The sequence below is a fragment of the Saccopteryx bilineata genome, chromosome 6 (genome assembly GCF_036850765.1).
Source record: "Saccopteryx bilineata isolate mSacBil1 chromosome 6, mSacBil1_pri_phased_curated, whole genome shotgun sequence".
Taxonomy (NCBI): Eukaryota; Metazoa; Chordata; class Mammalia; order Chiroptera; family Emballonuridae; genus Saccopteryx; species Saccopteryx bilineata.
This window is the reverse complement of record NC_089495.1, coordinates 92,448,665-92,462,189: the sequence shown is the minus strand read 5'-3', so window position 1 is coordinate 92,462,189 and position 13,525 is coordinate 92,448,665. Positions and strand designations below refer to the sequence as shown.

Genomic DNA, 13,525 nt, shown 5'->3' with positions numbered 1-13,525 from the left:
AAGAGTGACACACATAACTCATTACAGTAAAAAATAAGAAAAAAGTAATCAGTTTCAAAATCCATTGTGCTGGAGAAGTCTGCGGCCCTCCTTCCCTAATCCCCCTTTCTGAGGCTTTCTGGAGAAGACAGAGAAAGGTGTGTGAGCCTGGCACAGCTACACAGAGGACACAAGTATCAGTTCACACAAAGGCTGGACACTGGATGAGTTTTCAGGACTGAAAGTATTTTCCAGTGAAAGAGATTCCTGCACACAAGTAAAAAGCTATGTAGCTAGATATTAGCAAGACTTTTGGAAAAATTTCTCACTGGTTACCCCTCGTACTGATTCATGGAATTTCGGTCTCTTACCAATATTAAAAAAAAATTGTAACCCAAATTCCAATTTGAAAGAATAAATGCACCCCTATGTTCACTGCAGCATTATTTGTAATAGCCAAGATTTGGAAGCAGCCCAAATGTCCATCAATATACAAGTGGATAAAAAAAACTGTGGTATATACAAACAATGGAATATTACTCAGCCAGAAAAAGAAGGAACTCTTACCACATGTGACAACATGTATGGACCTAGAGAGTATTATGCTCAGTGAAACAGTCAGTTAGAGAAAGATTTCACTTATATGTAAAAGAGTGAAAGAACAAAATTAATGAACAAACAAAACCAAAACAGACTCACAGTCACTGAGTGGACTGATGGTTGCCAGAGGGGAGGAGGGTTAGGGGATGGGGTGGAAGAAGTAAAGGGATTAACTATTACAGATTGGTAGTTACAAAATAGTCACAGTGTGTAAAATACAGCATAAAGAATAGTCAATAATACTGTGATAACTATGTATGGTGCCAGGTGGATAAGGAAAATATTAGGGGGAAGAGTTTATAAGGTATAAGATTGTTTAACCACTATGCTGTAGAGTTGAAACCAATACAAAATAATATTGAAATTAAACTGTACCCAAAAATTAAAATGAAAATTAAAAAAAAAATTGTTGCATGGTAGAGCTGGTGGTGGTAGTGAGGTGTGTGTGCATCCGTACCTGAGTATAACACACTGAGGTATTTGTGACCTTCCCCCAAGCTAGTATATTATAAACTCCCTGGTGCCTTACCCTCCAATATGGGTCAAACAATAAAAATACCAAAGACATTTCCACCCCTTTTCAAACTGTTGAGCAATGTTGCGCCAGGAACTATTCAGGCCATCGAAAAATTCCTCCTTCAATAAAAGAAGAGTGGTGCTGATGTCATCCTTCCAGTTCTGGGCACTCAGTAATCACTGACTAAACAAAAACTCAGAATGAAACCTGAACCAGAATAGAGAAGCCTTCCTACTTTGGCAATCCTCCTGAAACTTCCCAAAGGAAGAAGCTATCTAGTTTAAAACCACTGAATATGGAACCAAAGAGATAGCTGCCCTTCTCAAAGGAAGATAATTCTCAACTTCTAGAGATAGGTATAGTCTAGTGCCAGTTACCAATTACTAAAATTAGTTTTGGTCCTTTTCCTCTGCAATATGATTAAATCATTAGGAGCAAAGGAATAATAGCACAATAGTTAAAAATACACCCTCTGGTCAGAAAAGTTGCCAGCTGAATATATAACTATGCACAAGGAAATGAAACAACTCTTTGATAAAAGGTATGTTTGTTGTAAGCATTACATACAATAATGAACACATACGGAGCCTGCCAAATAATATGTGATCAATAGTAGTAGTGTGAATGTTGTTGCTATTAGTAGTAGTAGCACTATACCAAAAAATATGGAGGGAGGTAAGAAAAGAGAACTGTATCAAAGCCAGTGCAGTTTAATTCATTATATTCCTATAAATAGAGAAATGAAAAAAACCACTGGTCTATTTACATGCATCAATTGCCAATAATGCTAGAAAACTGAATATACCACTGCATAAAACTAGAATATTTGCAATTATGGAAAATAATCTAAATTTTATGTTATCTGTGGAGGACAGGGTAATTGTCAAAGCCTTTATGAAAGCAAGTATACACATTAATTGCTATCTGTTGAGACTGCCAGACATTCCCAAGTAGTATTTATGTAATATGCATTTCCTCTAAAATGGAGGCCTAATTGCTTAGTTATTCTAAACTGCAGAATGGAAAACAAAGGAGCAGTTTTGGCCATGTGGGTAAACAACAGATTTTTAAAAGCTAATTATCTCTTTATTTAATAGACTGAAGTTGCACCAAATGAGATATTTAAATCTAATAAATAATAAACAAACTGTAACCTAAAGACTGAAATACAGACCTGCTCATACAGTTTTAACTGCGCCATTAAATAAGCTCTTATTTACTTCCCCCACAAAACATAATTATACAACAGCGGGTCCACTTCAAGGCCATTTTGATGTGCTATTTAAAAATGATGTGAATCAACTTACATCCTCAGGAAGTCTTAAAGTATAATATCTGAATTCTATTGTCACATGCCCTATTCGTTTCCATTGTTAAGAAACAGAAATGTAGTTTCAAAAAAAACTTGTACATGATCACACAAAATTGCCATTACTATTGGTCATACAAGAAATGATTCCACATGAGGGTAGCTATGCACTTTAAATAAATACTGGTGTCTATACTTACTAGTTTCTACATCAGGTATTTAATACCTTGGGTATTTTCAAAATTAAAATAATTCAAATTTAAACATCAACCTCAGAAAATGTATTCAAAATTCACATACCAATTAAATAAAAACATCATGAAAATATAGTTAATTTGTTTGTTTAATGTAATATCCAATCATTCAACATAAACAACCAAAACTGTATATGTGAATATTTAAGAGACTTACAGGTTCATCATTTTTAGAGGAAACAAAGATGAGAAAATGCCCTCTTAATGCTATTAACATGGCAATATAAGATAATGTGCTTTCTTAGTTTAGTTGCTCAAAGGATTTTTAATGCTTTATTTTTCTTCTTAAGGAAACTTAACCCACTATTCTATCTTTTATTTTCACTCTATTAACAAAAACCACATCTGAAATAATAATGATAATAAATAGTAGACTTGAAAATGGTTGCCAGCTCTCTTGCCGAGGGCCAGTAATGATTAATGATGGATAATAAAGAGCAGGGATTCAGTTTAGTCTCCTACCACAGGTGGCATCTGTGAAAAAACGCAGTTCTTATTTGCATAGTAAAACTAAAATCATAAAATACAGAAGGAGGTTCCCTGTGGAGTCATGGCAGGATCACGTGAAGATGTTTCTCTTCCTCTATCGCTTAGTGATAAGGGTACTACATACCAAAATAAGATGGAACAAAAAGCTCCTAGTCCAGAGAGTGAGAAAACCATAACGTAAATTCAACAATTCACCTACATTTATTTAAAAACAGGAAAGGTAGGCTGACCACTTCTATGGACATAAGAATGGTGCAGGTGACCCTTGAAAAACAACAGGTTTGAACCGTGTAAGTACACACGGGTTTGTTTGCCAGTAAATACCTGAACTGTTCTCATTAGTGGCTGGGAGGGCACGGAAGCAGAGACAACTGTATGCACTGATGTCCACCATTTCATACAGGGGACCTGAGCATCCACGGACACTGGTGTCTGTAGAGGTCCTGGAGCCAACACCCTGCATATACTGAGAGACAACTAAGTTCTTGGGGACTCAAAAATTATGAGAGAATTTTCAATTGTCTGGGGATCATAACCCAGGCTTTGTTCAAGGGTCAACCGTACTATGTTCTGTACTAAAATATAATAGGTACAAAGAGAAATAAAATTTTAGCTAATACAACAAAATGTTAAAAAAAAAATACACTATATTAGCACAAACCCGCATTTCCCCATGTATAAGACGCACCTAATTTGGGGGCCCGAAATTTGAAAAAAAAAAAAAAGTATTACATAAAGTTATTAAACTCAAGTATTCTTCATCTTAAAATCCATACAACTCCTCATCACTGTCAAAACTCCCATCCATTAGCTTGTCCTCATCTGTGTCTGATGACGAACCACTGTCTTCATATATTGCCTCATCCTCAGTTCCATCTGAAATGCCACAACCACTGTATAAGACACACCCAGTTTTTGGACCTCAAATTTTTCAAAAAAGGTGAGTCTTATACATGGGGAAATATGATAGTATAGCATATAAACATGAGACTAATTTTCCTATCAATTTCTAAGAAGTTTAATATAATCAAATATTTTAAAATAGTACATTTAATGTACATTAATATTCTCCTTAGTTCTCTGAGACCAAATTTTGTTACCACCACTCACCACCGCAGTCAGTCCTCCTCTCCACATCATTATCCTGCCTTATTTTGCCTCATATAACTTTTTATAATCTGCAATTATCTCATATATGTGGTTTGTTGGATTCATTTGTTAGAATTTTAACCTTCATTGCAGCGGGAACCTTATCTATCCCTATTTATCACTGTAATCTCAGCATACAGAAAAACAATTTGTTGAAAAGAGACACAAAAGTGGCCAAGATATTAAATTTTGTTTCTGTACCAATAAAATAAAATTAGAAGACCACAGCACTTACTTTTTCATATTAATGCAATGCCTTTATTAAAGATAGTATTTATCAAATATCAGAAATGCATCAAATTTGGTCTCTGTTAATTGTCAAAACCTGATATTTTGCCTAAGAATATTTTCAGTAATCAGTGCTAATCAGACATACTGCTTTGTAACTTCTACTCCATAAAGCCTCCAAATGTTATAAAGATCATAATTTCACATAAAGCATATTCTACATCTAATATGGGAAAGGTGACTGCACATATGTATTATTGTAAATGTGAAAAAAGATATCAACAAATACTAATATATGCATTTGATACTTATTGGCTGCTGCAGATACATTAATATTAAGAGAATACTCTATTCTTCTATATTAATAATCATGTTATGTTTAAAGAAGAACTAAAGATTATTCAGAATAGTCATTCATTGAAACTTTAGAAGAGGACTTTCACTTTGGTTCTCATATTTGGTACAATGAAATTTGAAATATATCCCTAGAGTCTTTAAAATTCTACAGTCTACAAAAAAAAAATCAAAGGTCATTCGTGAAATGTTCAAATGTTTTTTTAAAAGAGAAGATGTTTCTAGAAGTAGCTTACTATACTGCTCACAAAAATTAGGGGATATTTTATCACTTCATATTTATTTTGAAATACTGCTTAATTTTTGTGAGCAGTATATATTATAGCTTTCTCTTGTATCAAATGTCTCATCTTGTATCAAGTGACAGATAAAATCCATTAATATATTAACACATAATATATAATATACTGCTCACAAATTTTAGGGTATATTTTATAGCTCCATATTCATTTTTTTTTTAATTTTTTTTTTTTGTATTTTTCTGAAGCTGGAAACGGGGAGAGACAGTCAGACAGAATCCCACATGCGCCCGACTGGGATCCACCCAGCATACCCACCAGGGGCGATGCTCTGCCCACCAGGGGGCGATGCTCTGCCCCTCCGGGGCATCGCTCTGCCGCGACCAGAGCCACTCTAGCGCCTGGGGCAGAGGCCAAGGAGCCATCCCCAGCACCCGGGCCATCCTTGCTCCAATGGAGCCTTGACTGCGGGAGGGGAAGAGAGAGACAGAGAGGAAGGAGGGGGGAGGGGTGGAGAAGCAAATGGGCGCTTCTCCTATGTGCCCTGGCCGGGAATCGAACCCAGGTCCCCCGCACGCCAGGCCGACGCTCTACCGCTGAGCCAAATGGCCAGGGCTCCATATTCATTTTTAAATATCCCCTAATTTTTGTGAGCAGTGTATCTATTTTAAAGATATTACTGAATATAATTTATATAAATCCATGTTACCCAGAATATCCTTTAAAGAATACTCTCCCAGAGAATATTAAAATATATGTCACATCAGAAACTCAGCATATTAAAGGCTTTGGAATCTCTTATCAAGTGAAGGCCTTACAGTTATTTCAGACCCATCTATAATAATTTGCAGACCATGTTTGGAAAGAGATAGTGTAGAAAGGTTTTATTAAATAATCCAATAGGTCAAATAAGATGAGGTTTATGATTAACAAATGATACAATAGAAACTTTCCTTAAATTTATTTTAAAAATAAAAAATATTCAGATTTATTTAAATAATCAAGAATAAAAAGGTAACATCCTCAACATAAAACTACATATCTGAAACCAATATAAATTATTTTAACTGTAATTGGAAGCTAAATATTAGAACAGTTCTGGTAAAATTCAGAAGCAGACCCTAGTATATTAAAATCTATGCCAAATAAATGAATGATTAAGGAAGAATTACACTGAATGGAACAAAATACAGTGTGTCCGTAAAGTCATGGTGTGCTTTTGACCGGTCACAGGAAAGCAACAAACGATGACAGAAATGTGAAATCTGCACCAAATAAATGGAAAACCCTCCCAGTTTCTGTAGGATGATGTGGCAGCATGTGTGCATGTGCAGATGATGACGTAACATCATGTATACAGCAGAGCAGCCCACGGCCATGCCAGTCGAGATGTGGACGGTAAGGAGGAAAGTTCAGTGTGTTCTGTGGCTCGCTAAATTCGAACCCGTGACCAAAGTGCAATGTGAATATTGGCGCATTTATAACGAAGCGCCACCACATAGGAATAACATTATTTGGTGGGATACGCACTTGAAGGAAACCGGCAGAACGGTGGAGAAACCCTGTTCTGGTGGGCCATCAGTCAGTGACGAGTCTGTAGAGGCTATACGGGATAGCTACCTAAGGAGCCCTAAAAAAATCTGTGCATGAGCCACATCAGACTGCACTGAATAGGTATGAAACTGGGAGAGTTTTCCTTTTATTTGGTGCAGATTTCACATTTCTATTTTCTTTTGTTGCTTTCCTGTGTCCGGTCAAAAGTGCATCATGACTTTACAGACATACTGTATTAGAAAAACTGAAAATGAAAAAAAATGGAAGTGGATATAAAATTGCTGAAAAAATGACTTTCTAAACTTAAAGACGATAAAAAAATCATAAAAGCAAAGATTATAATAAAATATATAACAAAAGTGAAAGACTTTAATATGTCAAGAGAGAAAAATAAAAAGCTAAATTGAGAAAACAGTTAAAAGGTAAATATCAATGTGTAATAAGCTAATTTGTGTAAATCAATAAGAAAAAGATTAAGATATCACAATTTAAAAAGAAATATAAAGAGTGTAAATACTTGAAATATGTCCAATCTCAGTAGTAATCAACTAAATGCCAAATTAAGATGACAAAACTTTTTCATATATTAAATTAACAAAAGTCTTTAAAAAATGAGAATACTTAACCAAGGCACATTTATAAATTAATGTTAAAAGTTGGTGAAATTAGAGTATTACTTTTGGAAATCAATTTGGAAAACTGTATGAAAAGTCTTAAAGATACCTATCTTTTCCTATTTCATATTAAAAATATATTTTTAAATTTACTGATTTTGGAGAGAGATAAGGGGGGAGAAATACACAGAAAAATCAATCCATTTCTGTGTGCGCCCTGATCAGAGATCCAACCAGCAACCTCTGTGCATCAGGATGACATTTTTCAATGATTTATGCATAAATGTTTTTATCACATTGAATAGATGGAAATAACTATTGTTCTATGACCTCATTAATGACTAATGCACGTTCAATTTGATATGACATGTCCAGTGGATACAGTGACATAGATATTAAGTATCATAATTAAGAATAACATGAAACATTCAGGAAATTAAGCAAGACAATGCAAGACACTAAACTGCATATTCACTAGGATCATATAGCTACATTAAAAGACAATACATTTTAAAACTGAAAGAAAAATGTGCCAAATATTATCAGAAGTTCTTTGGATGGGAGGATCATGGGATGAAGGTTTTAAGATTATTACTTTTAAGGTGTCTCTATAACACAAAAGTATTATATTTGAACTGGAAAAACAAAACTTATTCATAAAAATTGGAACTTTCCTCAGAAGACATATAAATTTAAATAAAATCACTAGTAAGATTATGCTAAATTTGAAGTTTCATTAAAATGTTTGTTGCGGCCCTGGCCGGTTGGCTCAGCGGTAGAGCATCGGCCTGGCGTGCGGGGGACCCGGGTTCGATTCCCAGCCAGGGCACATAGGAGAAGCGCCCATTTGCTTCTCCACCCCTCCCCCCTCCTTCTTCTCTGTCTCTCTCTTCCCTTCCCGCAGCCAAGGCTCCATTGGAGCAAAGATGGCCCGGGTGCTGGGGATGGCTCCTTGGCCTCTGCCCCAGGCGCTAGAGTGGCTCTGGTCGCGGCAGAGCGATGCCCCGGAGGGGCAGAGCATCGCCCCCTGGTGGGCAGAGCATTGCCCCTGGTGGGCGTGCCAGGTGGATCCCAATCGGGTGCATGCGGGAGTCTGTCTGACTGTCTCTCCCCGTTTCCAGCTTCAGAAAAAAAAATAAATAAATAAAAAAAAATAAAAATAAAAATGTTTGTTGCCTATCAGGTGTTAACTTTCTGGGTTGGTAGAACAAAGAATTGCTGAGAGGCTCATAGATCCTCAGGCAAAACCTATGACAAGCAACTCAGCCAATCTGCTATGAAGGAATGCGATTCTAACACTGAGCTAGTGTTCAAATACCAGAATGTTTGGTAACTAGGCAGTAACAGATAATGTTTAAATGACTTTCAGAAACATATTTTAAAAATCAATGCTCAATCTATCTGATCTCCATTTTTGTTTACACTTTAAGATATTTCTCAGAACACTTCCTGAATTTCAAGTGTACTCTTAAAGAAATTGTGCATAGATGACTTTTTCCCCCTGGAAGAAACATGTGCTTTAAGGCACTCAGTTTGCTTTATTAAAGATAAAATATGTCTGTAAAAATGAAAGGAGAGAAGGCAAGAAGACATCCCTGTGTACCCCTCGGGAAACCGTAGGTGAGTTTGCAGCCCTGAATTGTAAACGATGGCAATTTAGCAGTGAAGTTGATGGATTTTAATTAAAGACTTCTGCAGTCCTTAGTGGCTTGGAGATAGAAGAGCCAGAAATTTCAGGGGGTGAAATATAACTAAAATTTTCTTAATTCTTTTGTTTCTAAGATAGTGGTATCTTTTAGCTTTGGAAAATATACATATATATATCTCTGTAAAATGGTAATTTTGCTCTTTTCCAAGAGCTTTTTATTAATGAAATTTCAAAATATACCAAAGTAGAGAAACAGTATAGTAAACACACCCTTCCCTTCAAGAACGCATCACCTAACTTTAGTAATTATTACTTATAGCCAATCTTGTTTTGTCTATACACCCACCTACTTTGCAGTGACAATTAGACTATTTTGACTGAAATCCCAGACACCATATCTTTTCATCTATAAAATTTCTGTGAGTCTCTGAAAAACACTTTGAAACATATCCGTAACAAAATCATTATGTCTTATAAGTAAAAAAACAGCATTCAAATTTTTCAGACTGTTTTTTCCTACATTTCTTTGGATTGGAATGTATAAGGTGGAGGCAAAAGTAGGTTTACAGTTGTGAATAAGCAAAACACAGTTTATTCTTGTGTTATTATTTATTAATTATTATTTTCCAAATAAAAAACTGTTAAGCTACTTTTTTTTAAATTTTTTTTTTATTTTTCTGAAGCTGGAAATGGGGAGAGACAGTCAGACTCCTGCATGTGCCCGACCGAGATCCACCCAGCACGCCCACCAGGGGCAACGCTCTGCCCACCAGGGGGCAATGCTCTGCCCCTCCGGGGTGTCGCTCTGCCACGACCAGAGCCACTCTAGCGCCTGGGGCAGAGGCCAAGGAGCCATCCCCAGCGCCCGGGCCATCTTTGCTCCAATGGAGCCTTGGCAGCGGGAGGGGAAGAGAGAGACAGAGAGGAAGGGGGGGGGGTGGAGAAGCAAATGGGCGCTTCTCCTATGTGCCCTGGCCGGGAATCGAACCCGGGTCCCCGCACGCCAGGCCAACACTTTACCGCTGAGCCAACCGGCCAGGGCCTGTTAAGCTACTTTTGTCACACCCTATATTTAAGTTCTATTTATTGCAATTGGTTGATGTATATTTTAAGTGTCTTTTAATCATTAAAGATTCCCCTCCATCACATTTTTCCTCCCTTAGTATAGCTTGTTGGAGAAACAGTATTACTTAGCCTGTGGATTTTCTTTATTAACTGATATAAATTATTACAGATTGGTTGTTGAAATAGTAGTTAAAGAAATGTGAATATACTGGAACTACACCAGAAACGTGAATATACACTACACCAGCGAGCCAAAATCACCTACAGCCAAAGTTAGAAGGAAAACACTACTAGTTAATAAACTAAAGGGGAGGGGGAGTCCATAAAAAATTGAATTGTTCTAGGGTTTAACAATACAAATAGGTAATCATATCTTCCTTTTTTCACCCAAGTATATTAAACTGCTAATAAAGTAACCAGTACAATTCTAGTGTGTGTAGTGTAAACAGCAAATTTGATAGTACTTACCAGTCTTCATTTCTAACAAGCGCTTTTTTCTTTGCTGGCGTTCAAGTCTTTCTTTCTCAGCCAATTCCTGGGCTATTCTGGCACGTTTTTCTTTTTCCTCTGCTTCTCTTTTTTTGACATTTTCCTTTATTGCTTGCTATAACAAATTAATTTTGAAAAATGGTCAATTTTAACTGAAGTGATTCCACAAGAAAAGGAAAATTATTAATCTGAAGAGCTGTGATTAAGCATTTTTTAAATAATGGTTATTTACTATATTAGTAACACAGTCTTTTAGTACATACACCCTTTTAAATATGTCATGTGTGTATAAATACATACTGTTATGTTTGAGTCACCTGCACCATAGTAGAATCAACTAAGAGACAGAAACTAAAAATAAAAATCATTTAATTTACAAATCAAAACTGTTTTTCTACATATATTCCCAAAAGAATATCTGGTGAATGTATATATTAAAGTTCCCCATACTTCCTCTGCTAAATCAGCTGTTGAGTACAAGTAAAATAGTTGAACAAATAATAAAAAGGAGCTGAAATTGCGCAATGGCTCCTTTACACTAAAATCACTTAACAATTTTTCTCACGTAGAGAAAAGTGTCATAAGGATGACTAAAGGACTATTTGGCATTTCAAACTCAGGCCCACAACCACGTGGAAATCATAAGAAGATCTCAAATAGCTATATGACCAGTTAAGATCTTATTTTCTAAGTCCTATACAAATCAAGAAATGCCTCTCAGGTAGCATTAGTGGGAATTAGCAGGTAAACATAGATTTTTCAAAGTGCCAACAAACAGCATGGTATTGTATTGCAATCTTCTATGGAGAGTGTATTCTTAGCACCACTGAAACCAAACAGGTTATCTCATTGCAGTTTATCACTAATAGTGTTAATTTGAAAAGTGTACAATTAAACTGTAACAAGTAGGTGGCTTATCTTATTTGGGGGGAGATGCTAATTCCTTCTTTACTGTAATGTTTTTTAACCCTAGAAATAGTGTTTTTTTCACTAAATATCAAATAATAAAGTTTAATATTATTAAAACAATGAAAGGAAAGGTGCAAGAGGAGAAAGGAGGAACAAAAAGTATAGAGAGAATAGTAATCCATCCATCCATCCATCCATCCATCCAATAAATATGGAGCGACTGAGTACTATTTTAAAGATGACATATATGCATAGCTCTAAAACATGCTTACATTCTGTGTGATAGAGTGGTGCAGAAGGCAAAGACAGGCAAGTAATAATAAAAAGTCTAACACAGCACTATAAAAAACAGACTCATGTGATAGGATGCCAGGGGAACTTCTATACATTAGATTGTCAGTTAAGGCCTCACTCACTGATTTACTTCAAGCTGAATTTAATGACAGGGAGCTAGCTTAGCCAGGTGATGATGTGGGGGAAGAACAAAGGCAAAGGTTGTTGGCAGGTTTGAGGGAGAGGCAGCCAGGGTAAAGGTATAAGGTGAGGGCAGGAGATTTGCTGAGGACTGATCATTTAGTATTTATGGACTTCTAGGCCATTTGGATTTTCTTCTAAGAAAACTGGAAAACAATTGCAGGTTTCAAGCAAGAGAGTGTTAAGTCTTAGCATTCTAACATATGAGTATTAATCAAGCAGTTTTGTTTCAAACTATCTTTTCGAAGATACTTGTATAATGAAGTCTTGGAAGATGAAAGTAGTGTCTCCCTTCTAAGCAAATGGATTTGTTTTGCTGTCCAGTATGGTAAAGTGGGGAGAAGGTCAGGATGCCTTATTATCTCTTAGAAAAGACTGGATTCCCTACATTCAGGATGCATTTTCTAGAAACTCAAACTGTTAAGCATGTAGATATTACACTTGGCCCTCTTAAGAATGCCCTGTGAGAATCTGGGCTCCAGAATCAACAAGTGTTTACTATGACAGCCGTTATTGCTATAATAAACTATTCTTTGTGTCTGACCCTGCATCTTGTGTCTTCTGCCAACATCCTTGGAAGGCTGGCAGGCTCACAAGGTAAATTCTCATATTCTTCACAGTTCCTGACATATTAACACATTATTATTGCTAAGGTATGAAATACCAGCAGCAACAATAAATGCTTTAAGGTGCAATCCCTCCAGTCTGCAAAATGTGTTTTGTATTCTCCATCCTGGCACAGAATGGTTAAGTATTTGTTCACTATAATGAGAACAGTAAGAACACAGGCAAGATTGGAAAGCTAGCTATAATCTATGTCTTTTTCCACCATGTTGCTTTATATTATGGTGCCATATGTTAAGGGCCAGTTATAAGACAACAGCTGCTATAAAAATCAACATACATTAGAAAGCGAGGAGAAGGCAATATAAAAAGAAAAAAATAAGCATGGTTTCAAAGACAAGTATGTATACCTGTATGTGTGCGTGTGTGTGCACACCCATGTATGTAGGTGTAAGGGAGATGGTGTAGGAAGAGCAGATTGTGGTGGAGAAAAATATAAGCAAATATTCAGAAATCAAAACTGTATTTCTTGCTCGATGGAAGTGAGTAAAAGGAAATTGCGATAGATAAAAATATATATAATATAGAATAAAATATAGACAAATAAAAAAAGAAAAAAAATATAATATAGCTTATTTATGAAACTTATTAAAATAAAAAATTTTCTGATGTGAGTTTTCCACTTTAATGACTGGATGCATTTCAATGAGAACATTTAATAGACTACATATTACCAGATATAACTGCCACACCTTTTTAGTATGCCATTGGGCAATAAAAAGTCAAAATTACTTCTCAGGACCTATAAAAATAATGTTTATATTTAGAAATAAGGTCTGAAGTAAGTTCTTAAAGCTATTTTGTTTTATGGGAAATGCACTATTGATTTTAATTTAAAAGCTTATATCATTTAAAACCTATCTTACTTTGACATTATAACTATTAGAACAAGAATTTAGCTGGAAAAATACCAACAGACAACTTAGAAATAGGTATTTAGTCTAAAACTAATAGCCCAGTTCAAACAGTAATTTGGGATTTTCTCTATTCTAAATGTTGAGATGTAAAAGTAGCCTAAAATAGAACAGCT

The 13,525-nt window shown here is 35.7% G+C and overlaps 1 protein-coding gene across 2 annotated transcripts in view; it reads right to left on the bottom strand.

The window, feature by feature from the left end:
* Positions 1 to 13,525, bottom strand: part of DIAPH3 (diaphanous related formin 3) — a 522,381-nt gene that overhangs the window by 153,778 nt on the left and 355,078 nt on the right. For both annotated transcript variants that reach the window (XM_066236696.1, XM_066236697.1), the window contains one exon: positions 10,468 to 10,603. In XM_066236696.1, coding sequence (XP_066092793.1) covers positions 10,468 to 10,603 — 136 coding nt within the window. The remainder of the gene's footprint in view (positions 1 to 10,467; positions 10,604 to 13,525) is intronic.